General features: G+C 35.7%; 1 protein-coding gene across 1 annotated transcript; it reads right to left on the minus strand.

Annotated features, from left to right (window-relative positions):
- Positions 1-631: 631 nt before the first annotated feature.
- On the minus strand, positions 632-7,768 carry LOC133337783 (carbonic anhydrase 2-like). Its single transcript, XM_061545984.1, has 3 exons — positions 7,213-7,768; positions 1,378-1,472; positions 632-1,312 (listed from the first exon to the last, which is right to left on the minus strand). The coding sequence occupies exons 1-3, from the start codon at positions 7,766-7,768 to the stop codon at positions 632-634; spliced, it is 1,332 nt and encodes a 443-aa protein (XP_061401968.1).
- Positions 7,769-27,340: the final 19,572 nt, after the last annotated feature.

Here is a 27,340-nt window from a genome sequence, read left to right on the forward strand (position 1 = left end):
CATTTTGTGGGGGAGGTACCCGAAAGTGTGGACCGATACTCCAAATTGTTTGAAACGGATTTGGTCCAAAGAAACATGGGGTCTAGAACCAATATCTCGATGAAGCACAGTTTTGTCGTATCAAAGCCTATATACCCTCATTAGCCACAAGGCTGAGGGTATAGTTAAAGAGGTAAGTGGTTAACTGACTCACTTAACGATTCACCAGTGCCCAGAAGAAACGTCTGAAACTAGAATATTCAAATTTGGACTGAGAGCTGCTCTTAGTTCGTGGGTGTCAGATAGGGGTTTTTTTGATTTGGGAATTCGTGCTATAACGGCATGAAAAGTACTAAATATGGTACCATTTGCATTTGGTGAACGGGTAGAACTTTTATATTTGGAATGATGCTCACACAGGGAAATATTCTCGGTTTCAAAAAATTTAAGTTTGTTATTTTGAAGTTTATACTGAAATTTTGCTTCCGAGTTGTTCATTATTGGGGTGACATTTGCTTTCATATTAAAATCAGGTAACTTTTTCCTGATGTGAAAGGTATACGACATATTTTTCTTCCATTTGGAAATTAGATTTGCATATTCACGGATCTTTTATTTTTAATCCACATTAAATCTTACATATTTATTTTCCTCAATATTGCACAAAATAAACTTTACGACCATTTGTCGTTTGCAATCGACGATAATTATTCACCAACAGGTTGCCATGTGTATCACGAATATAACGGAATTGTTCCAATTGCTTGGGATTAACATCAAGGGGTTTGCTGTAAATAATCCACGTAACCACTTCCGAACATGGCGGAGTGGTCAGCGATCCAACATAACTATAAAATGAACCTTTGTTCGCCGACGTCAAACCATCAAATAAATCCGCCAATTTAAAATTTTTAATTCTATACAAAGATTTAGGTAGCGGTGGTACTGTACTGCTTATATTTTGTAAACCCCTAAAGTCCGCTGAAGAATTTGTTCGGTAGAATGCGGTTACAACAGCAATGCCATCTGGAAATTGTGTAGCTTCAGGTAAATCCTTATATTTGGTATTATAGTGCACAGCATGTATCTCAGCCGAGTAGTGCTTATTGTTGATCAAATGTTCGGAACCTTGACCATCATCAGAACCCCAATGAAAATGAACATTATCGAATTGAAATATTCCATCGGGAGGTAAGGGGCCACCACTAATTGTGGGTTTATCTGTTGAATCCTGAAAACGAATATCGATGCCATGACCATTATTGTTTATGCTAGCGTAATACTGTACATCATATTGGGAATATTTCATGGGTGGTGTAATTTTTAGCAAGGCCTGCGGGGCAGATATTTTTGAAATTAATTATTGAAATCGATTTTTTTTTAATTTCAAAATATTACCTCATTTGTATTAAAAGCAATAGGCGATTGCCGCTGCACAGAACCGCATATGGGAAATTTATCTGTCCATTTGTCCTGTTCCATGTAACTCCAAGCTGAAAGGATAATTGAAATTCAATCGATTTTCATGCGAATATTTATCCGAATTATTAAAATTCTACAAACCCACAACACTGCCAATATAGACTAGTAGAAACCAAACCTTGATCATTATTTTGTTTTTCTTCAATTTAAACTTTACCGGTTGTAATCTTAATTGTGTCTGAGACTAGTCACGCTTCATTACCAGATGGTTACCTTACTTGTATCTCTGGCAAATGTAAATAGATATTTGAAATGTAAAGGGTTTCGATTGATTACTAAGACTGAACAGTTACCCTACAGTAATGAGTTTTGAGAAAAAATATGCAAAAGGTTCGGTTAGAACGACCATATGACCTGCAGATGTCTTAGAGGAAAAATATTAAAATATTACACTTGAAGGCGGAGATGGAAGCGGACTTGGAACTTAAATCCAAATAAGAGAGCCTTTTGACATTTCCATTTGATAGATTGAGGTACCACCTTGTGTTGATGTCCGAGACTTAAAACATCAACATTTGTATCAAAGTTAGAATTAAATTGTAAAACAGTTCGTTCGATCATTATTTACAAATTTGGACGTGAAGTGCGTCGTTGAAAATAAGTCCGTTTGTGGCAATGATGGATACAGATGAAATTTGAGTCATGTATCAAAAGCATGTGACATAGAGCCATACTAGGGCACTTCGATCGCCACCCTGCGTTCATTAGTATTCGATGACTAGCGAAATGCACCAAAGGTTTTTGATGTTAAGAGGTTCCTGTTCCCTCGACATTTTTCAAATGCGGACTCTCACTCTAATCGGTACAAGGTGTTTTCTTATAAAGACCAGACAACTTATGAATTGTACATTTTGTATCGAACTTCAATTTAAAATTTTGATTGGTTAACAATTAATAAATAAATGGTAAAACGATGGTGATGTACAATACATGGGACCAACCCTAAATTTCATTGGCTTCAAAGGGAAAACGAGACTCTAATCTCTTGAAGGTCCAAGGCTAATTTTACAATCGAAGTGGATGAAATTTACTATCTTTATGGAAAAATTGCCATTTTGTAGCATATAATGGAATTAACCCCAATCCTACACCCCAACAGTTATCCTGACTTTAAATTTTAGGATACCAGTTCTATCGGTTCACTCAAATCCAAATTGTACAAAATTTAGTACCACTTATTACGAAATTCTACTACATACCCCAATCCTACACTCCAACAGCAATCCGAACATAAGTAGAAATTTCCAAAACTACCTATAGCATACAACCCATAGAAACCTTATTTCCCGCTTTCAGGATTCCAGATCTAACGTTTCACCCAAAATTCAAATTGTACCAAATTTAGTACCTATGTGTACTAATAATTACGAATTTTCAAAACTTCCTGCACCCCAACAAAGATTCTAATTCCAAATTTCAGGATTCCAGCTCTATCGGTTCGCTCAAATCCAAACTGTAGCAAATTTAGTACCACTTAGGACACATTATTACGATTTTCCAACACTTTCTACATTCCACAACAGCAAGTCCAAGCTTCAACATTTCAGGTCTGTCGGTTCGACCAAAATTAAAGTTTTACTAAATTTCGTACCATTTTCTACACATTATTAAAAATTTCCAAAACTTCCAACATATCCCAGTCCTGCACTACCGCAGTAATCCGAACCGCAACATTCAGAATTTCAAGTCTGCCGGTTCGACCAAATTACCAATATGTACCAAATTTAGTACCAATAAGTACAAATTTCTGAAACTACATACATAATTTCCAAATTTCAGTTTTCCAGCTGTATGGGTTCACCTAAATCCAAATTATACCAAATTTAGTACCATTTAGTGCATATAATTACGGATTTCTAAAACTATCTACATATCGCAATTCTACGCTCCATTTATACCAAAATTCAGGATTCCAGCTCCATCCGTACATCCATATAATATTTTTCGTAAACATGAGTACACATTTCTTATAACGACTCTACTTCTTAACCTTAATTCACATTCCAAATTTAAAACTTTTAGATCTATCCGTTCAAATGCTACGAAATTCGGTCATTTTAGTACTTTTTGAGTATTATAATTCGAATTTCCTACACTCCATCAGTGATCCTCATTCCAAATTTAAGTGTTCTAGCTTCACCGGTTCGCCAAATACAAATGGTATCATATTTAGCACTTTTTAGAACTTTTCGTGCCGTTCTAGTACGAAATTGGGAAAAAACCCAGCCTTAACCGAACTATATTCATTGGCCGTGTCCTCTGGGCGTTGATGAATCGTTAAGTCAGTCAGTTAGTCAATAACTGTAAACTTTTATTAATATTAAACCAGTGAGCGGAGCAGTATAGTCGGACGGGGCCGACCATATAATACCCTACACAACTTCCACGAAAATCTTACTTTTTCGTTATTTGCACCCTCTTGAAACCTGACTAAAGGTCAACATATATTACTAATATACAGTAGACGAGGGCTGTACCTGTCCAGGTTCTATTTACCGTGGGTTATGTTAAGTTTTCGGTCCACTTCATCCCGAAATTATTATCTGATCATCACCGAAAGTTATAGGCGTTGTCCTTGACCATAACTGGAATCTCATGGAAATTTTCAAAGCAATCAGCGCTATATTTCCGCCCTCTGGTGTGGTTTTGGGTTACTAAATAATGTCTGAATACGTTAGCACCTGTAAATATATATGTGTAGCTCCCACATCTGAGTACATACGATCATATAATTGGTATCAATTTAAAGGTCAACCACACCTCTTAAACATACTATCAACTTTTTGGGTCTAGGTCCTTCAGGGGCAAATATATACGCCATAGAATACACATTTTGTCATTTTTCACACAAAAGTCAGGGTCCATTTGACCCGCTAAATATTGACCGATCTTTATCAAAACAGGCATGCTTATTCTTTGGTCCGATCCCCTTCTCCATGCAAATTCGCTGTGTTTGAGCCATAATTGCTGCCTCTGGAGCGACCAGAAAATCAGACAATAATAAAGTTTTTGGTCCATTTCATCCCCTAAATATTAACCGATCTTTTCCAAAAACAATAGGGGTCTTCATTGGCCAGAACCCATTCTACATGCAAAATTTTGTGAAGATTGGTCCATAACTGTGGCCTGTATCGTGTTTACAAATTATAATGGACAGACGGACGGCTAGTCGAGATATGACAATCGGTATACTTAAAGGTGGGCCTAGGACCGATATGTCGCGGAGTTACAAATATTAGGAGCTGCACAAAGCTATAATACCCTGACAACATAGTTGTGTAGGGTATAAAAATTGGGAAAAATCGGTTCAGATTTAGATATAGCTCCTATATATAGTTTCGTCCGATTTAAGGTAAATGGTGCACCAAAGTCCCTATATATCTTTCGATTTGAACGAAATTTGGCACAGCGTAATGAATTAGATCCAGAATGATGTGTGTTAAGTTTTTTGAAAATCGGTTCAAATTTAGATATAGCTCCAATATATATGTTCGTCCGATTTAATATAAATTGTACACCAAAGTCCCTATATATTTTTCGATTTGCACCAAATTTGCCACAGAGTACTGAATTAAGTCCAGAATGATGTGTGTTAAGTTTCCTGAAAATCGGTCCAGATTTATATATAGCTTCCATATATATTTTCGTCCGATTTAATGTAAATGGTGTAACAAAGACCCTAAATATCTTTCGATTTGCACCAAATTTGCCACAGCATAATGAATTAGGTCTAGAATGATGTTTGTTAAGTTTTCTGAAAATCGGTTCAAATTCAAATATAGCTTCTATATCTGACCAAGTGAAAAATTTATTATCGGTTGCAGAATGACATGTTTAGTGATCCAATTGCATTTAACTTGTCCTTTAAAAATGCGACGTCTGTTAGGATTCATCTGTTGAATATCCCCAAAGTGGTGAAGGGTATCATATAGTCAGCCCAGTCCGACTTTACTACTTTTCTTACTGGTTTATATTTGTTGCTCATGTGGTAGGAAATATTGGCATAAGTTTCATTAACGGCCTTTCTACTAATTTCATATTATGGGTTCTCATTTGGCGTCGAAGCTACGAAGGAAAAAATTTTAATATAATGTTTCCCTCACTTTCCGTTATTTTGAGGATTTTTAGCGTCATTATATTATTTATCCCTCTGAACATTTATTATACCCAAGGTATTATAACCTAAAATCATACCTCACATAAAAGTAGGGCACTGCATTTTATTACAAAAAATGTTTATGACCAACAAATATTATTGCCATTATTTGTTTGCCACATTTTGCTGTTGTAAAACCTCATAATAAATTTCAAATATTAACCTAAATGTTTATAACTGATCTATGACAATAAAAATGTACACAAACCAACGACTGGGTAACTAAGGCAAGGTAATATACTCAGCAACCAAATACCCAAAAAGTAAATATATTGAATTGCAATGAATGCAACATAATGTAAGTGAATTCAGATCTAATAATTAAAATCAATAAATAATTTTATTATTATTATTATTTTAATTTCTGACAACATAAAAATTAAAAGCAATTTTGTTATTATCATTGCAGCTCATAATATGCTTATATGGCATTTGTTGTTGTTATACAAAATATTCCCGCTATTGAAAAGAAACGAGTAACTGTGATTGTTAATAATTGTGTGTATAGCCAAGATTTCCCATTGAAAACAGTTTACTTATCGTTCTATTTAATTACCTGTTATCATTGACACCTGATAACGTACAGGGGTAAGCCACACATATATATTCGGTATTTGACAAACATTTCCATAATGAAATTCACTTAGAGATAACCACATTTTTTTTAAATAGCCATATAACAGATAACATGGATGACTAGCCGATGGTACTAGAAGATTTTTTTTGACAAAAATTTCGTTAAGTTTGACAGAGCCGAACATTTTATAAACTCCATTATATAGTGTGAATTCAACATTTCAAAAAATCTATATATTGACTATGTCACCATACAAGTAGCCGCAACTTCGTTTGATTTTTCTAGAGCATTTGTATTGTATGAAAGTTTTTTTAAATTGTACAATTTCTCCAAAATTGTTTGAATTTCTACACTAATAGTGGTCAATATAAAAAAAAATTTCACCAATAGTTTTATTTTTTATTTCAATCGTACACTATTACCAAAATAGACCCAAAAACCGAAATCGAAGGTAACTCATACTCTTTATCCACCCAATACCAAATTTCAGTCTTCCACCGTCTCCGCACCGCCTTAACTCAAGTGCGAATTTCTAATATCGATTCCCATTCAAAGGTTAAATACTCCACAATTTAAAGTAGAGTTAATAATAAAAATAAAATATATCCACATGGTTTTTGGTATATACACCCAATGTTGTGTAGATATTATATAATCTGCCCCATTTCACCTTGGTCCTCTCCTTACTGGTTCATTATGAGAATACATAATACGGTATTATATTCGCTTCGATTTGACACGAGGTCCGTGTACAATGACTTTCAGTATACCACAGACAGATCGGAGAAGTAATAAAGGAAAGTTAATTTCAGAAGCAGAAAATAACAGTTTATTGAAGGAAATATCGGATATAATATTGATTACATTTGAATTATTGGATATATGTGTAAAGAAAGAAGAAAACACAAAAAACATATATAAAAGAATATTGTGTTTCAATCTTTAAGGAGACCTGAGTATACTACTCGTCCGTTTCTTGGTTTTATCGGACGTACATTTGTATAAATCGGTTCATTACTTTCATCCCGCAAAGGTAGAAACAAATCATACTCAAATCTACGAATACGTTTGCCAAGTTTCAAAAGAATAATGTCCGCATCCGCGCATGGTGGTGTTGTCAAAGAACCCCTATATTTAAAGTACGCATGACTAAAATCTGGTAACAATAGATCCTGCATGTCTATAAAGCATATAACACTAATTATTAACAGCCCATCAGGATGATTACAGGCCTCATTGAAGTCCACATAGATGTCGTTGATGAACACATAATGCAATTCACAATCATAGCGCAGGCCGTTAAAGGCGTTCTCCGATGATGGAGCGCCATTATACCGCCAATGGAAGCGGAAATGGTCGAATTTATATCGTGGGCCATTTGCATAGCGCACTGCAGGCCTATAGAGTAGCCCCACCAAACGGCCAGTTACATAGCGGCCATTATTATGCAGTTGTACTACATATAGTAGGTTGATATCTTCAAACAACAATGCGTCGAATACAACTCCGACAACCAGCAGACGAAAAAACATATTAACACGTATACTTAAGGATATGTGACTAGATGCAGCCATGCACATACATCATCAAGAACTACATCAATGGGCGATTGGTAAAGTCCTCCACATTTGGGATAAGTATAGGGCCAAAAGCTCTCCAAAGGGTAGGTCCATGGATCGGCTAAGAGATACATATGACAGTAGGCACCAGTTGCCGTTAAATGTTATAGGTAACATCTGCACTTACCGTTAACGCTGCACAAATCAATCGAGGATAACAATAAAATACTCAAAATACGTTTCATTTTGATGAAAAGTGTTGTGTTGTGTTCCGTCGAATACATGTTCCAAAATTGCTGGCGTATTTATATAAATTCACTTGCTACCATTAATTAATACTTGAACAAAGAATGACCAAAGTTATGACCAATGAACACCTGTGCATACCCAATATATAATGCCTTTGGAAATATCAAAATTTTCATCTAAGGTATTTGTCCTGATCAGCTTGTATATCTGTAGCGTGTGATCTTGTAATCATACAATGCCACCGAATCGAACATCGGACCAAGTGTCCGATGTTGTGGTTGTTATCGCCATTCGGTGTGAATAATAATCATACATATACAAGTATCATTTGTATATGTATATGTGTGCCTTCTTTAATTCAACGCAGTACCCTTTTGCTAAATGATTTTGAAGTTGTAGATATCCATGAATCCGATCATTTGTCTTTGTATTTCTCGACTAACACCGATATTCATTGGTCATAACTTCTTAATTCTTTGTTGAAGAATTAATTAATGGTAGCAAGTAAATATGTATAAATACCCCAGCAATTTTGGAACATGTATTAAGAACTCATTAAGGTGCAAATGAGTTATTACCAATTCAATTCGACGGAAAAATAGATCTTAGTCGATCCATGGTCCTATCCTTTGGATAACCCCAGGCCCTCTACTTATACCAATCGTGGATGACTTTACCAATCACCCATTGATGCAGCTGTTGATGACGTATGTGCATGATTCGTTGAAGTAGTCGCAATTGTTGTTTGAAAACATCGCACTACTATATCTAATAGAACTCCACAGTAATGACCGTTATATAACTGGCCATTTGGTGGGACCACTGTCTAGGCCCGCAGTGCGCATTGGAAATGGCCAACGATATAAATTCGACCATTTCCGCTTCCATTGGCGTTATAATGGCGCTCCATCATCGGAAAACTCCTTTAATGGTCAACACTTTTATTGTGAATTCCATTATGTATTTATCAACGAAAACTATTTGGACTTCGATGAGGCCAGTAATCATCCTGATGGGCTGTTAATTATTAGTGTTGTATGCATTATAGACGAGCTCATCGATGCATCGTTATTGAGAGCACTCGTGTCGGCAGTCCAAGCAATTGTGAACTTTGACTCTTATGCATATGCTGTTGATGTTACACTATTCGATTTCATTAAGGATCTATTGTCACCAGATTCTAACCATGCGTACTTTAAATATAGGGGTTCTTTGACAACACCACCATGAGCGGATGACGATATTATTCTTTTGAAAAATCCACAGCATATTCGTAGATATGAGTATAATTTCTTCCTACCATTGCGGGATGAAAATAATTTACCGATTTTGGGATAATGCAAAATCAAAGACAAAGACAAAATCAATATTTAGCGGGTCAAATGAACCCAGACTTTTGTCTGAGAAATTACAAAATGTGTGTTCCATAGATAGGCCGGATATGTTGATTGAATAGCCGAGACATTGTTATGATATTGTTTAGTATTACAATAGCACACAAGAGGGCGGAAATGTAACACTGGTTGAAATGGAAATTTTGCATTATCTGCTGGTTATGGTCACGGTTGACGCTTATACTTTTCGATTATCCTATTTCGGCAATGAAATGGACCAGATAATTCATTTTTGTTGGGTTTACTAGTCGCTCTAGACACCACAGTTATAAGCCGAACATCACCAATTTTCCAGAGACCAACTAATTAGAAGGCTATTCTGATAATGATTGGTCAATATTCAGCGGTTCATGTTATGACGTAAATGTTCACTCCGGGAAAACAAAATTCGGAATATATGTCAGGGTAATAAAGAGTAAAACACTACATTATTTTAATAACCTCCATACGAACTGTTGCAAGCATTGATTCTTTTGAGGTAATTTTCGACCATTTTTGGCACATATTGCACAACATCTTAGCCCCAATTTAATTGATAAATGTTGATATTTAAGTACTCCAGCGCTGAAGTCTAATGGTGTAAGATCGTATGGTCCTGATGGCCAGTTTATATCACAACGACAAGAAATTGCGCGACCAGGAAGTGTCTCTTGCAATAAAGCCATATTTGCTCGAGTTGCGTGGCACATGAAAACACAAATTCTCCAATTCGTATCCTTCAATAGCAGGCCAAATGTTCGTTATCATATGACCATAACGCTTCGAATTAACGGTGACAGTCTTTTCATCGTCATTTCCGAAGATTTAATGTCCAATCACAATCTCGAAGCAAAGAACGGGCCAAACAAAATATTTTGATGTAATGGTCGGTCTCTCTTCAGTTACAAGAGGACTCTCAGAACTCCAAGTACGACCATTTTGTTTTTTGACATATCCGCGACTGAGAAATGTCCATCATCGCTGAAGAAATTTTTGTTCGAATTATTGCCCACCACGACATTGTGAATGGTCAGTTGGTTTCAGTTTTTACGTGATCTGTACTTTATATGGATGTAGGTGGAGATCTGAATGCAAAATACGGCATAATGTGGCGCAAGACATTCCTAATTATTGAAAACAACGAAGCATCGGCACATTCGGGCCTTACAATATTTGTAAACGCTCCAGCATTTTTTGATTGCTTCAGAATTATGTCAATTGCTTGCGTATTTGAAAGATTATGTAGACCATAATCTCCTCTTAAAGCACAATAAGTGGCAGTGGCAGAATCACAAAGTTTTGTATAAGGTTTTGATCATGTCTACGTGTTGTGAGATGAGCAATACATTTCCGCTAATGTCAGATTCAATTGAAAGAAATCTAGTTTGACAGATGTCGAGTTTTAGTCCCACACTTTTGAAACCACGAAATGATTAACCCTTTACTTCCGAATGAGGTATTGAATGGCAGGTGTACAGATTTCTTTCACTCATAGATAACCTCGTGTATATACCCAATGTTGTGTCGATATTTTATATTCAGCCCCATCCCACCTTGGCCCTCTCCTTACTGGTGCATTATGACAATCCATAATACGATATTACATTAGCTTCGATTGCAAACTAGGCCCGTGTACATTGACTTCTTAGTATACCAGAGACAGAGCTGAGGAGTAATGAACGAAAGTTAGTTTTTGAAAAAGAAAATAACAGTTTATTGAAGTAAATAGCGGATATAATATTGATTACATTTGAATTGTTGTAAATATAAAGAAAGAAGAAAATACAAAGAAAAATTAAAAAAACAAAAAATGTGCTTTAATCACTCACAGCACAACCTTTTAGAGTCCTGCGTTTATTACGCGTCCGTTTTTTGGTTTTAACGGACGTACATTTGTATAAATCGGTAGGTGATTTTCATCCTGCAAAGGTAGGAATAAATCATACTCCAATCTACTAATATGTTTTGGATTTTTCAAAAGAATAATATCGGCATCCGAGCATGGTGGTGTTGTCAAGGAACCCCTATATTTAAAGTACGCATGGCTAGAATCGGGTGACAATAGATCCACAATGAAATCCAAGAGTGGAACATCAACAGCATATGCATAAGTGTCAAAGCCCACAATTGCTTCGACTGCCGACACGAGTGATGTCAACAACGATGCATCGATGGAGTCGTCTATAATGCATAAAACACTAATAATTAACAGCCCATCAGGATGATTGCTGGCCTCATCGAAGTCCAAATAGTTTTCGTTGATGAACACATAATGGAATTCACCATCATAGTGGTGGCCATTAATGAAGTTCTCCGATGATGGAGCCCCATTAAAACGCCAATGGAAGCGGAAATGGTCGAATTTATATCGTGGGCCACTTCCAATGCGCACTGCGGGCCTAGACAGTGGTCCCACCAAATGGCCAGTTACATAACGGCCATTATTGTGGAGTTCTATTAGATATAGTAGTGCGGTATTTTCAAACACCAATGCGTCAAATACAACTGTGATCACCTGCAAATAAAAAAAAAAAAACAAAACATATTCATATACATATCTAAGGACATTTGTCTTGAAGGAGTCATGCACATACCTCATCAACAACTACATCAATCGGCGATTGGTAAAGTCCTCCACACTTGGGATAAGTAGTGGGCCAGAGGTTCTCCAAAGGGTAGGTCCATGGATCGGCTAAGAGACACATATGACAGAAGGCACAAGTCTGTTAGTAGCACTTAGTTAAATGTTATAGCTAACATCTGCACTTACCGTTAACGCTGCACAGAGCAATCGAGGATAACAATAAAATACTCAAAATACTTTTCATTTTGAGGGAAAGTGTTGCTGTTGTTAGTATTTTTAAGAAGTAGCAAATGAGTTCTGAATACAAGTTCCAAAAATGCTGGGGTATTTATACAATGTTGCTTGCTACCATTAATAGATAAACAAAGAATTAAGAAGTTATCACCCATGCACACCTCCGCATTTTCATATCGGTCTCCGTCGAGAAAGTCAAAGTCAAATGACCGGATACGTGAATGTTTACAACTTCAAAATCATTTGGCAAAGGTGTTTTGCGATGAATTAAAGAAGGTTGAGGAAAACACGCGTACACATGCACACACACTCACCCGTACACAAAATATAATGCCTTTCGAAATGTCAACATTTTCACCGTAGGTATTTGTCCTGATCAGTGGTAGCGTGTGATCATGTAATCATACAATGCCATTGAATCGAACATCGGACACGTGTATGGGCTGTGGTGGTTATCGCCATTCGGTGTGGATAACGATTATGCCAATGTGGCACGGAGACCCCACAAAGTCTATATATTTTTGATCAGAATTAAGAATGGATAATATTTCTGAAAATTCGAGATTGATAGTGTCCAATGTATGCAAAATTTATTTAATGTACGTTAATATAAGATCTTCAGAGTAAGGATCGGGCGTAAGTGGAAACGACCGATGAAAACATGCTAATAGTGATTTCTCCCCTCTGGGGACCCCATTTGATTTCACTGAAGACATGTCATCTTCAAAATAACCTGCAATGGCCACATGACGTTTTGTTCTCATGACCTATCGCCTCTGGGGACCCCATTTGATTTCACTGAAGACATGTCATCTTCAAAATAACCTGCAATGGCCACATAATGTTTTGTTCTCATGACCTATAATGAAATCTAGATTTTTCAACAAAGATGACCTGTGTCGAGAAGAACAACTCCATTAGAAATTATTCACCGCTCAAAATCTTGTTGCACAGTGTTACAAATGGCAATGGCATTAACTTATTATCAATTTTACAATCAGATATCTGACACGTGGAACTTATTAACAAAAACAAAAATAAAAACACGCTCATCATCTTAGCCTGATAAACGGTTCATCATGCCTCAGGTATTATATTTGCTACGTTCTTTTTGGAGTCACTAGGCCCCTATCGAATATTGCCATAGCCGAATGTCCGTTACACGTGCTGAGACTTTAATTGTTAATGTTCGCACAGTAAAGGTTCAAAGTCTGCTGCAATCTGCACAAATTGACATACATAATAATGTTAAAAAATATAGGATTTTATTAAAAAAATGTTTTTTAAAGCTATCACAATGCTATTAAATCTTACAAAATAGCAACAAGTGAAAGGCAAAGTGAAAAAGGCATTAGGTTCGGCTGGCCGAACTTTGGATACCTTCCACCATAGTTACGTGAAATGAAAATATAGGAAACATACCAAAATATGGACATATAACGACAATTCTACCAATCGATTTTCGAAAATCATAATGTACACCAAATACAAATTTAAGCAATTTTTAATAGTAATTTTTCATACAATCTCAATACCCCCAATGAGGACCGATACCTATATCGCATTTTTGGGGTGGAGAATGTGTAAAGAATCCTCTAAATACTGCAAATACAGGGCAAATTTATATGTAGGGCTATACCTAAAAGGTAACCAATATTGATTACATCGTGTAGAAACTACCGAACATAGAAGGATTACAACAGATGGCTAAATCTATTTAATCGTCTTAGAATCCCATACTTTGTAAGGTATAAACTGACAATTTTGAGTACAGAGTATCCCTCATAGTTTGATGGAATGCGGCTATACGGAGACAACACCAAAACGCGGAACAAATCAGTTGACTATGTTAATATAAAAAAGGGGGCGAATATAAATTATATTTGAGGAGGAGATTTTTTAACAAATACTACTACCAAATACGAAAATACAGCGAATTTGGTTGAAAAACGCGCTCTATAAACCCAAAATACCGAAAATTGAGGGGTTCCCTAGTATGGGGGCTATACCTAAACGTGGACCGATAATGCTCATCTTCGAACTTGACCTGCCTGCAGACAACCCTATGCAAAATTGCAGGACTATATCTCAATTCCTTCAGAAGGTAGTTGATTACAACAGACGGATGGACGGACAGACGCATGGACTTGTTTAGATCGTCTTAGAGTTATATATATTTGAAGATTTAAAAAGAAAGAAAAATAATTTACAAAAAATGTTTGTTGTTGTTTTGTTGTTGTTTTTTGTGATCAAAGAAAAGTCCTTATTTTTGATGGCGGGCATGATAACTCCTCACTGGAACATCGGAATCCGAAAATTCCAACGGTGTTAGAAAGAGTACATGTCTGGCTCTCGTATGAACTAGGATTATTGACTTCGCTCTATAATTAACAAAATGGCAGACCTTTGAAAAAATATTTTTGGAAAATCGCCCATTTTTTACCAAAAACCTAGGTAAAAAATAAGGAAGATTTTCACCGATTGGCTTTATCCTAGTTCATACGATAGCTATACACTCACAGAGAAACGTGTAAAAATTTGAAATCGATTGGGTTATTAGTTTTTGAGTTATCGTGCCCGCCATTCGCAAAAAAATGTTTAGAGAAAAACGTGTTTAAAGTTTGAGAAGCCCTTCAGCCGTCACTTGATGCTGACACAATAAATTGGCTATATCTTCAAGAGTTCTTGAGATTTTCACTTGAAATTTTGCAGGGACATTCTTGAATTAGTGTAGATTGGAATTAAGTCAACAAAAATTTTGACCCCGAGAATGTGGGGGTCCCCTTAATGAGTCGTTGTGTTTAGACAATGACAAATGGCAGCCCCATCGCCTAAGACAGGTTACAGTGCACAATTATCTGCTTAGGTGGAATACAGAAACGACCAACGAATCAGAAGCAAAGCAAAATTAACAACAAGAGGGTCTTATGGTAATGACCCTTGGCACACGAAATAGGGGCGCATTGCGCAATGGGATGTACAAAACCTTTATGAAACATCGAGGCTCGCACAGGTATAAGCGAAATTAGATAGAATAAAAGCGATGAACATCCAACAGAAAATTACAACTATGTTGGGATCAGAATGTCGGTCGAAAACTCTATGAAGTCGTTGGCCGTGTGAAATGTAAGACATGTCACCATAGTACAGATGAAAGCTCCCAGTCACATGTCAGAAATAAAAGAGTAGCTGACATTGGCAGTGAAAACGAGCTCATCATAGGCGAACTCAAGATAAAACTGAAATATCCAAGAAGAAATACCAGGCACACCTACGCACGCCTCCAAAGCAACACTGCAATAATCGCCATAGTTACGGTTATACGCGAAAAGTTACTAAGAAACCCACATCATACATGGGAAGACATCACATTGACATATCACCATCAGACGACACTTGGAACCGAATTTCTGAAAGAGGTAGTATTAACTACTATTAAAATAAGTGAAGAAAGCAGCAAGGAATGATAAAAGCAAGTTCCTAGAAAATCTGGCAAAAACGAACAATAGATAACCTCACAAGTAGACGGTGCACCAGGGGCCAAGCAATTGAAGATAGTAATGGTAGGCTACTAAGAAACAATGATGACAAACTCAGAAATGGAGAGAACATTTCGAAGAAATCAGTAACATCAGAAACACCACTGAAAATAACGAACAATGGCTTGAATGAAATGAAAGAGGTAATAAAATAATTGAACAAAGCAGCAGGAGAATATGATTTACCGGGGATGTTCTAAAAGCCAATGGCGGAACCGCAGCTGATTTATTTCGACCTCATCTGATTTCAGCTTGGTATGAAGAGGGACTGCTTCCAATTTGTAAGAAAGGCATTGTTGTATATCTTCTAATATAACCATGTTCATGTTCTTCATCTTATGTTCTTTTGCAGCCTTCCTCGGTGCTGAACTGTCACTACTGATATAGATGCATAAAATCAGCTTATAATTCGAGAAATCTCTGATTTATTAATGGACTATTTCTGCGAAGTAATTTTCTGTGATAATGATATGTGTACTGCATTAGTTTCTAGCCACAATATGTATATATATATATGTAGTAAAATACGGTTATAGCGAACTAGTAGGGACCAAGCAAACTAGTTCGTTATACAAGAAGTTCGTTATATCTGTGTGTTTGTGTCTTTTTTTACTATACTTAAGCTTTTTTCTATCTTTCTTTCAGGAACCTGAAGTTTTTTGTAAAGGTCACCAGGATAGGGTATAAATTAACACTTGTGTGTATTAAGTATCGTTAAGTTTTTTGTAATAACACCTTCGTTATATAAAATAAATGAAAAGTGAGAGTTGGTACCATATAAATAGTATGTTCTGAAAAAAGTTCGCTATATCCGTAATTCGCTAAGAGTAAAGATTTGTATGAAAAATCTGACTTAAAACTTCGATATCTGAAAATGTGTCCGCTATAAGGCAGTAAGACACACTTGCAAACAAGACACATGTTATCTGTTTGTACATTAGAGTTGCTTCAGTTTTGTCCAAGCAAAAGTTGTGAAAACTCACTTATCCATAAATTATTATTTATTTCATAATGATGCATTAATGCTTTTGATTTTTATAAGTGAATAAAGTATCCGATTTCAAACTGAAAAAACCAACACGATATCTTTATTTTTGATAAAGTTATGCGGCATTTATTAACCTTGCAATTTTAGTTTCTTCAGTTTTGGCCACCAGTGTAGGTCCCATATATTTTTCGTCCGATTTCATGTAAATTGTACATCAAAGAGCCAACATTTGGGCGATTGGCCCAGCAGTTTGCAAAACGTACTGATATCAGTATAGCCAATTGTGCGCCTAGTTTTGTTGAAATCGTTTCAGATTTAGATATAGCTGATTGACACGGAATGCTATGGTTCAGCGAGGGCCAGGGTCGTCACAAGAATTTATTTTTGTTTTTGGGATTTTAAAAAGAGAGAGAAAAACGCACTGTAAATATTTTAAAAACGTTATAATCGGATTTTATTTCCTCAACGTAACACTATAAAACACTAAACTTAACATTTATTGTTCCTAATCCCACTATATGGCTCTGAGGAGGAGTAGTGAACCGGACGAAGTTTTGATGTTCGATAGTAGAAGAAGTTTTGACAGGTGAGAATACGAAGAATATGAACGGCGTCTGAGGTTCAATTAAGATTTCGGCAACAAGCACAGTGCAGCCCGATGATAGTGGCGACTCTCGGAGGTTGGCGGCAACAAAGCTCACTGCAGCCCGGGTATTTCAGACTTTTTTCATTCCCGGGAAATCGGGAATTTAAAATTTTCATTCCCGTGTTCCCGGGAACTCCCAGGACTTTTCACAACCTTTGTAAGTGACATATTTTTAAATTAAATAATTAGAATTATAAGAAATTGACGTTCTACGTGATTGTACAATGACACTTAAAAATAAAAAAATTCGAAATTCATTTTAAATAGAAGTATTTTAGTATGTTTCTTGTAAAATATTTTATCACGAACTATTTGTGCACATTAACATACATATGAACACTTTTTAGTTTGTGCATTCAACAGCTTGCTTGATATGTCCAGCAATTGGAAACATTCTCTCACATTTTGTGGACTTTTTCTAATTTAAATAAAGCTGATTTCTTAAACAAAAAAAAAAAAAAAAAAATACTGTGAGAAGGTTTTGATCTTAAAGCGTTTGACTTTGCAACCATTTTAATTTAAGTTCAAAACCGTTATACCTTTGGAGTATCTTCATCACTACTCGATGAGCAGATTCCACTTCATTGAAAACCTAAATATCTTCTGCACACACTTTTACTATCTGGGTTTCTTAAAAACACATTAGTTGAGATATAAATTTTAAGTCACGTCGGTCACTTCTTTCATTTTGTGATATCTGTGAAATTGAATAGATGATGGACGTATGTTGTTCTCACAATGTTTTCAAGACAACATCAACAATAATTTAATGTATGGCGTTATTCCAGTAAAATAACACTTCTATAGGACATTCAGAATAAATTTTCTCATGAAGTTCGCCCCACCTGAAATAGTTGCTACAATGTGGGTTTCAAAACATAATTCATGCCGTTTTTCTTCAACAATTTTCCGAATTTCGAACCTACTTCTTATATAAATCAGTTTTAAAATGAGTATCTTCCATGTTAAAATATTGTCCCGTTGTAGTTGTTGTATTATCGGTGGCAATGAATACGACGGATAAATCAGCGGATCCATTCTGGTTATACTTTTAGTATTGAAATTTTTAATTATATATATATATATATTTAGAAATATTTTTCCCCTTTTTCCGGGAAATAGTATCAGGAAATCGCTAGAATATCGACGTCAAAAAACCCAGGAATTCCTGTCCCGGGTAGTCCCGTCCCCAAACCCTAGTAGCAATACGCGAAGTTTGGCGGTAGCAGGCACAGTGCAGCCCTATGACAGTACGCGAAGTTTGGCGGAAGCAGGCGCAGTGCAGCCCGTTGACAGTGACGTTACTTATATCTGTTTTTGTCGGGGGGGGGGCTCGCTCGCTTTTCAACCCAAAATCTACAAGACAACAGTTATGTTCAACCTCACTCGGTCAAACAGCGATTACTACACACTGGTCAGACAGCGACTACGTCTCGACTATTGCCACTTGTAACCGATGGCTCGTTTTTCAATCCCACTTGATTAGGCAGTAAACTACACTAACTGCTTCCACAGCCAAGGGCTCGTTCTGCAACCCCACAAGACTCAGCAATCATCAATAGATGACTGCCCCGATTCTCATCAACAGACGACTGCCCCGATTCTCGGGCTCAGCACTGCAATGCCGGCGTATTTAGTTTTCATCGGAGTAATATCTTTTAGTGTTGACCTTGAAATTGATGACTTTTGGGCGTTACATTGGTGTTTGTTAAAGTTGGTAGAGTTGATCATGTTGATCAGTTAAATGATGAAGCTGCAAATACCCCCAAGGGACTGGATTTGTCCGAAGCCGAAAGAATGGAAGATGTTTCAAAACATATTATGGTGAAGCAAGCTTCCGATATATTGAAAGAAAGGAGCAGCTGTCAATATGTATTAGATTTTTCGACAAGGTATCTAAAAAACCGTAATAATAAACACAATAATCAGGTTGGGCTTGGATCCAACAATTTTGAGAAGTTAAGGATATGACGCCTTACATGTCAGACAATTAAAATGGAATTCCCTACTGCAGTATACATTCATTGCTCCCCTCACATTTTAAATATAAGTTTAATTGCAGCTTCCAAGATGTGTCAAATTCCATGTATATTTTCTACAATTTTGAAAATTTGCTCATTCTTTCGAAAATCTCCAAAAGGGTCTGCTCCTTTTTGTAGAATGTCTCGAGAAGTGAATAAATCTTTCAAAGGACTACATTTATGTGGTGAAGTGCGATGGGTTGAGAGGCATAAATGCGTATAAATATTTAACGAGCCTATAGAAGTGATAATAGAATCGTTGTTAGAAGAAGTAGGGAAATTGTAAGATATAATTCGGATTTATTTCTAATGGATGGTAATGGATGTTAGATCAAACCATTTTTATTGCATACAGCTATAATGATAATCGCATGTCAACACGTGTACACATATAATGTATTTCCACGATGAATATTAACATATGGAATGATACTTCTGTTTTAGGTTGTAAAATTCCAAAGGTACAGTTCAAGTGTAATGAGTTCAAACTACGAATATGTTTATAGAACTACATTATTTGTCCCATATTTCGCCAAACAAATTGTAAATATGGCAAGCAGATTTCTTGAAAATGAAAAAAATAGTTAAAACATTATATAATTTTATAAAAAAAAGATTTTCGAAATTGTAAGCAGGAAGTAGAAACTGATGTGAATGTGTGGGTCACCGCGTGACGAAAATCTATTTCCAAATATAAATATACCGTTACAAATCTTAATAACGATACCGGTAACCACAGCAGGAGCTGAAATAAAGTTTTCTACCCCACATCGAGTAAAAAAGGCATCCGAGAAAATTCGAGTAAAGTCGGACGGGGACGTCTATATGATACACTTCACCGCTATGTGTATATTAAACAGATACATCCTAACAGACGTCGGATGTTTCAAGGGCCATTAATAGAGATGCGTAATTTGGGCAAATACACATTTGTGTGTATTTATTTGGGTATTGACTATATTGAATCGGTTATACAAAATCTTACACCTACACTATCTCCGGGCTTCTGTTATTAAATCGATTCCAGATGGACAGTTTTATAATACTTTAAACACGTGAGTAAATACTTGGTTAAATACCCGACTATTTACCCAAATATTGGGCAAACCGGCCAAAACAATTGGTGTAGGCTGCCAAAATTGTTGTTCACATGTTTTTAATATCAAAACGAATGGGGACTCTGGGTCCACGGCAAAATTTCTTATTATTGTTGATATAATTTATATTTGAAAAATGTTTTTAACAATGACATGCGTCAAAATGTTAAAATTAAATGAAGATAAATTACACAGATGGAACTGCTGATTATAATGAAAGTGACAATTATTGGACATTTGAAGATACTCAATAACAAGTACGTATCTAAAATTTATAAATACGATTTTTTCCGAAACTTAAGAGTCGATTATATAAAAATAGTTTTTGAAAATTGTGCGCCAACATTTTCAGATTGCTTCACAATTTTGTCAAGTTCTTGCGTAGTTGGACGATTATGTAGACCATAATCTCCTCCTAACGGACAATAAGTGGCTGTAGCAGAATCACAAAGTTTTGTAGAAGGTTTTGATCATTTCTATGCGTTGTGAGATGAGCAATACATTTTCGCTAATGTCAGATGTTCAATTTAAAGAAATCTAGTTTGGCAGATGTCGGGTTCTAGTCCTACACCTTTGAAACCACGAAATGATTAACTCTTTATTTCCTGCCATTCTATAGAATGGCAGGTGTCCATATTTCTTTCACTCATAGAATACCTCGTGTATGTTGTGTCGATATTTTATATTCAGCCCCCATTCCACATTGGCCCTCTCCTTACTGGTGCATTATGAGAATTCACAATACGATATTACATAGCTTCGATTAGAAACTAGGCCCGTGTGCATTGACTTTTTAGTATACCAGAGACAGAGCTGAGGAGTAATGAACGAAAGTTAGTTTTTGAAAAAGAAAATAACAGTTTATTGAAGTAAATATCGGATATAATAACGATTACATTTGAATTGTTGTATATATAAAGAAAGAAAAAAATTCAAAGAAAAATTAAAAAAAATGTGATTTAATCACTCACAGCACAACCTTTTAGAGACCTGCGTTTATTACGCGTCCGTTTTTTGGTTTTAACGGACGTACATTTGTATAAATCGGTAGGTGATTTTCATCCTGCAAAGGTAGGAATAAATCATACTCCAATCTACTAATATGTTTTGGATTTTTCAAAAGAATAATATCGGAATCCGAGCATGGTGGTGTTGTCAAGGAACCCCTATATTTAAAGTACGCATGGCTAGAATCGGGTGACAATAGATCCACAATGAAATCCAAGAGTGGAACATCAACAGCATATGCATAAGTGTCAAAGCCCACAATTGCTTCGACTGCCGACAGGAGTGACGTCAATAACGATGCATCGATGGAGTCGTCTATAATACATAAAACACTAATAATTAACAGCCCATCAGGGTGATTGCTGGCCTCATCGAAGTCCAAATAGTTTTCGTTGATGAACACATAATGGAATTCACCATCATAGTGGTGGCCATTAATGAAGTTCTCCGATGATGGAGCGCCATTAAAACGCCAATGGAAGCGGAAATGGTCGAATTTATATCGTGGGCCACTTCCAATGCGGACTGCGGGCCTAGACAGTGGTCCCACCAAATGGCCAGTTACATAACGGCCATTATTGTGGAGTTCTATTAGATATAGTAGTGCGGTATTTTCAAACACCAATGCGTCAAATACAACTGTGATCACCTGCAAATAATAAAAAAAAAAAAAAAACATATTCATATACATATCTAAGGACATTTGTCTTGAAGGAGTCATGCACATACCTCATCAACAACTACATCAATCGGCGATTGGTAAAGTCCTCCACACTTGGAATAAGTAGTGGGCCAGAGGTTCTCCAAAGGGTAGGTCCATGGATCGGCTAAGAGACACATATGACAGAAGGCACAAGTCTGTTAGTAGCACTTAGTTAAATGTTATAGCTAACATCTGCACTTACCGTTAACGCTGCACAGAGCAATCGAGGATAACAATAAAATACTCAAAATACTTTTCATTTTGAGGGAAAGTGTTGCTGTTGTTAGTATTTTTAAGAAGTAGCAAATGAGTTCTGAATACACTTTCCAAAAATGCTGGGGTATTTATACAAAGTTGCTTGCTATCATTAATAGATAAACAAAGAATTAAGAAGTTATCACCAATGAACACCTCTGCATTTTCATATCGGTCTCCGTCGAGAAAGTCAAAGACAAATAACCGGATACGTGGATGTTAACAACTTCGAAATCATTTGGCAAAGGGGTATTGCGATGAATTAAAGAAGGTTGAGGAAAACACGCGTACACATGCACACACACACCCGTACACAAAATATAATGCCTTTCGAAATGTCAAAATTTTCACCGTAGGTATTTGTCCTGATAGGCCTGTATATAAAAGTTGGAGCGTGTGATCTTGCAATCATTGAATCGAACATCGGACACGTGTATGGGCTGTAGTGGTTATCGCCATTCGGTCTGAATGACAATTAAACATATACAAGTATAACTTCTTCAGCGAAAAGTAGAAATATTTCATGGGAAATAGAAATATTTCAGATGTTAGGTAATTTGTACTAAGATGCAAAATATTTTTTTTTTTAAATATGCATTCCCTATTTATTTAAGTATACCGATCTGTCTCCCGTCTTAGTTCTGATGTCACGGGGTTTAACATAATGATCTCTATTAATGGCCTCTACAGCGACTAGGAAATCTTACAATAAAAAGTTTTCGGTTCATTGCACCCCCTAAATATCATCTCAACTTCACCGATTTAAATTTAAGGTCAACCACTCATCTTGGATATACTATCAACTTCTCTGGAGTAAAGATATACGCCATAAAATACAAAATTTTGTAATCACACAAAATTCTGGGTTCATTTGACCTGCTAACTGCTGACCGACCTTCATCACTCATGCTTATTCTTTGTACAGAGAGACTGAGAACCAAAAAATATTTTTTCTCGCATTATACTACATCATCGTTAGCTATTGAATAGTTCTACGACTTTTAAGGATTTATAACGGTAATTCGTTCACAAATTGAGAGCTATTCCGTTTTCATGCTATTTTCTATAAAATTAAATTTTCTATAAAATTAATAAATGTGATGAATAAATAAAAATTGAGTGATTTAATTTTTAAACGTTATAGAATTTGCACGATCAGGATTAAAAAATCACATCATAATATCGTTTTACTATGCATACACTTATTTTCAAATTTGACTTTATTAACGTGTTAAAAAATTTACATAGTGTAAATTGGAGGATGACCGTAATATAGGGACCGCACTGAAACGAGGACCAATGTTAATAATTTTTGGTAAATAAATTTTTGTTATTTGAATTTTGCCTTGTAAGGGCAGTGATCATTTGAAAGTAATTTTAAGTAGTTATTTATACTCTTTCGAGTCGAACTTGATGATTTAAGTTTTGCAATGAAAAGGAAAGCCAGGAGAAGAACCTACGTACCCACCATTATGCGACGCGTTTCGCCGTTGGTTAAGCGACTCATCAGGCATATTAGGCTATGTGGCTTTACAAATGTCGTATGTTGATAACTTGTATTTATTCCGCCCTGATGCGAAACTTGCATATGCGAATTAAATTCAAATATGTCAAAGATCGACATTTGTCTTCATTCTAAATTTGGTAAATCCTAAATATCAAAGTACAGCCGATTCGGTTAAAACATGTTTTAACAATACTCAAAATACGAGGTGCGGTTACATGAGAGCTACCGTAAAAAGTGGACCAATATTGGCCATTTTTGGTAGGGAGATTCTCCGCCCATTTAAATCCCAGAAAAAATTACAGCAAAATTGGTTAAAAGACTTGTCCATAATTTCCAACATACTGAAAAGTTTTATTGTATCGTTTTTTGGGGGCTACACTGAAAAGTGATTGAATATTGATAATGAGAACCCAAAATATCAAATAACAGCCAATTCAAAACGTGTTCAAAATAGAGAAAATGTGGATGTACCGTTATATGGGGGATATGCCTAAACGTCGATTGATATAGCTCTGGCATTTCTGTGCAAATTTTTGGACAGCTAGATCAGTTTCTGCAGATGCTAGAGTGATAACAACAGACTGATGGACATGTTTGGATGAAATTGGCTATTGCGTTCGCTTCATATGAGATTTACAAGTTTTGAAAATATTGACCCTTTGTAGGGGAGATAGTAGAAGGAGTGGACTAATGAGTCCCATCTTCCAACAATATACAGATTTCGATAATATATTAGGTTTTGCAGAGTTTAGTTGAAATCGGATAGTCAGTTCGCATTATATTATAAAATTAATTTATTTATTTTTTTTTTTTTTTTTGGGATTAAGCCTGACTATTTTGCAAAAACAAAATACAAATGGTATCCCAAATAACCCGCCAACACTACTAAAATTAATTTTCATTAAAATGTTGACCATTTTGTGGCCAACAAAGTCGAGTACTCAAACATATTTCGAAATTCAATTGCAGTTGCACTAACGAAATTAGTAATTTTGCAAAAACGTACGTATTTTTTTCTTAATGATATAATGATAGGAAAGATCCAATATCTGTATAAAAATTAAAAAAAAAATTAATCTTCTGACTACGTCGGTGACTGACACAACAACCACATCGATTATGCACTTCAAAATGATAGCGATAACGGTCATTGGTGTTATCTTGCGTTCTAGATAAAAAAAATGAAACACGTGTCGTTTGAATATATCGCCAATGTTTGCAGCGTATGCCAATAAATCTGCACCATATGCTGATAACAGAACACAAAATTATGACTTTTACGACTACACGTGTTAGATATGATCGCCCAAACTCATGGATTATACAACGGACACTGACTTCGATCGGTATTAAATTTGAATACCTTACTGTGTCACAGGGTATTAAGTGATTCTATGTGACATGCGACCGGAGTCAAAAAGGACAAACATTCCTTTGACGAATATACAGGGTTTCCAATATATATATATATAAGTTAAGGACTAGTGTCCTGGGTTTAATAAAAAAAATCAACTTATCAACAACAGTTGATACAAAAATTAAAATGCAAAAATTATTAATTTTAATTCCTTTATTAATGATGATTTTAGATAAGAGAAAATTAACGCGTCTCGTTTTACTCCCGAACTCCAACTGGTTTCTCGCCTTCATAGTTCTTAACTCCAAACCTCACGTTGTTGGCAGCGACGTCCAAATTATGCTTATTTTAATATTTCCCACAGGTGCATTATGCTGACGGTAGGCCTAGTGCACGAGTTCGATGACTGTGGGAACATATCATATTTCCGTTTCGCAAGTGAATCGAAAGTGCTGACTTAGCGGCACGTGTACGTATGAGACGTCGCAGCACAGTGGTTTGGAGGTATTGAGGTGTGTTAACTCTTCCCCCTCTAAAAATCTGCGTCCCGCAGATCAGGATGTAAGGAGGCGTTTTGTTGTATTATTGGCAGGTTCAGTTTGGGTAGGTTTTTCTTCGTTGTTAACTTTCTCCAGGTTATCCAAATAAGCACCATTAGTACGAATAGACCCAATGATCCTGACATCATGAACCACGTAGTTTTCTCCTTTAAATAGGCCAAAAGTTGTATATTTGTCGAAGCCATTTCATGTACGAGATTCAGGTTAACGGATAGACTCTTATTTGTGATAGTGGTCAGTACTGGTGGGAGAACTTGACCTCCAGAACTGGTCAAACTCCAATAGATTTTGTTGTTGATTCTTAATGATTCATTTTCCATTTGTAGAAGAAAGGATCCATCGAGATGATGGGAAGTTCCGTTGGACCACATGCTACTGTTAAAGTTATCCAAAATCATTGTGTCATCTTTATGTAATTCGATTTTTGAAACTGCTCGTACAATCCTTTAAAACTGCTCGAACAATTAGGTGATTAAACTTGGTTTGCGCTACCTTCGGCATTGATAGTATGTAGAGTAGGTGGGTGCCATTAGTAGAAGGCTCGCTGTATTCGATGACTTCGATGATGTTATTTGGCCTTGGCCATTTGGCAAGCTCGGACTAATTCACCTATATCTTCCTTTAGTATCGTCACCTTGTGCTGTATTTCTTGTGAGGACTTAGCTTGAATGTTATCCTAAGGGATAATTACAAACTATTGACTTAAATCTAACGAGTTATTTTAAAGTAACATGTTAATTTAATAAAATAATCAAGAAGTCATTATATAAAGCTTTTAAGATTCAATATTATTGGCCGAAAACAATTTTAACAATATTATATTCTATAAAATTTTGAAAAAATATTAGAAATCATTAAGTAGTTTTGTAGTATTCAAATTGTTTACTAAAAGATACCTATATAATTTTCTAAAAACATTATACCATACATGACTATTTTTTAATGCCAAAATTTTTACATTTTTACTTTATAAAATTTTGAAAATAATTTTAAATGTAATTTTCTTAGCAAAATTAAAGCAGAGAATAATAAGTCAAAAAATAATAAGCCGAAATTTTCACGTTTTTTCTGATCATACAAAATTTTGAAAATGATTGAAAGATTCTTTAATATAAAAATGTCTATATTCTAGCGGTTAGTAGCAATTGATTAGTAGTAAGGAATGAGTGGAGTTCGGGAAGACGGAATACGTTTCTTTGGATCAATCGAATAACAGGGAAGTGGGATGTTTTATGTTTTGTTAGTAGTGATTTTTATTAGTTTTCGATTTTGTTTTTATTGTTTTTTTTTTATTTTTTTATTTCTTTCTTTTTTTGTTTTTGGATACCATTGTGGGTATCAGGATAGGGTTTTGTACCGTTTATGGTACCATTTTTTTTTTTTTTTTTTGATTTGTAATATTTGTGACCCTTATCTTGGGTAGTTTTGTGATTGTGAACCCTGTTTGGGTTTATATTTTTGTGGGT

This window comes from Musca vetustissima, unplaced genomic scaffold (assembly GCF_032173495.1).
Source record: "Musca vetustissima isolate MV318-11 ecotype Yass unplaced genomic scaffold, APGP_CSIRO_Mvet_v1 utg103688, whole genome shotgun sequence".
Lineage (NCBI taxonomy): Eukaryota > Metazoa > Arthropoda > Insecta > Diptera > Muscidae > Musca > Musca vetustissima.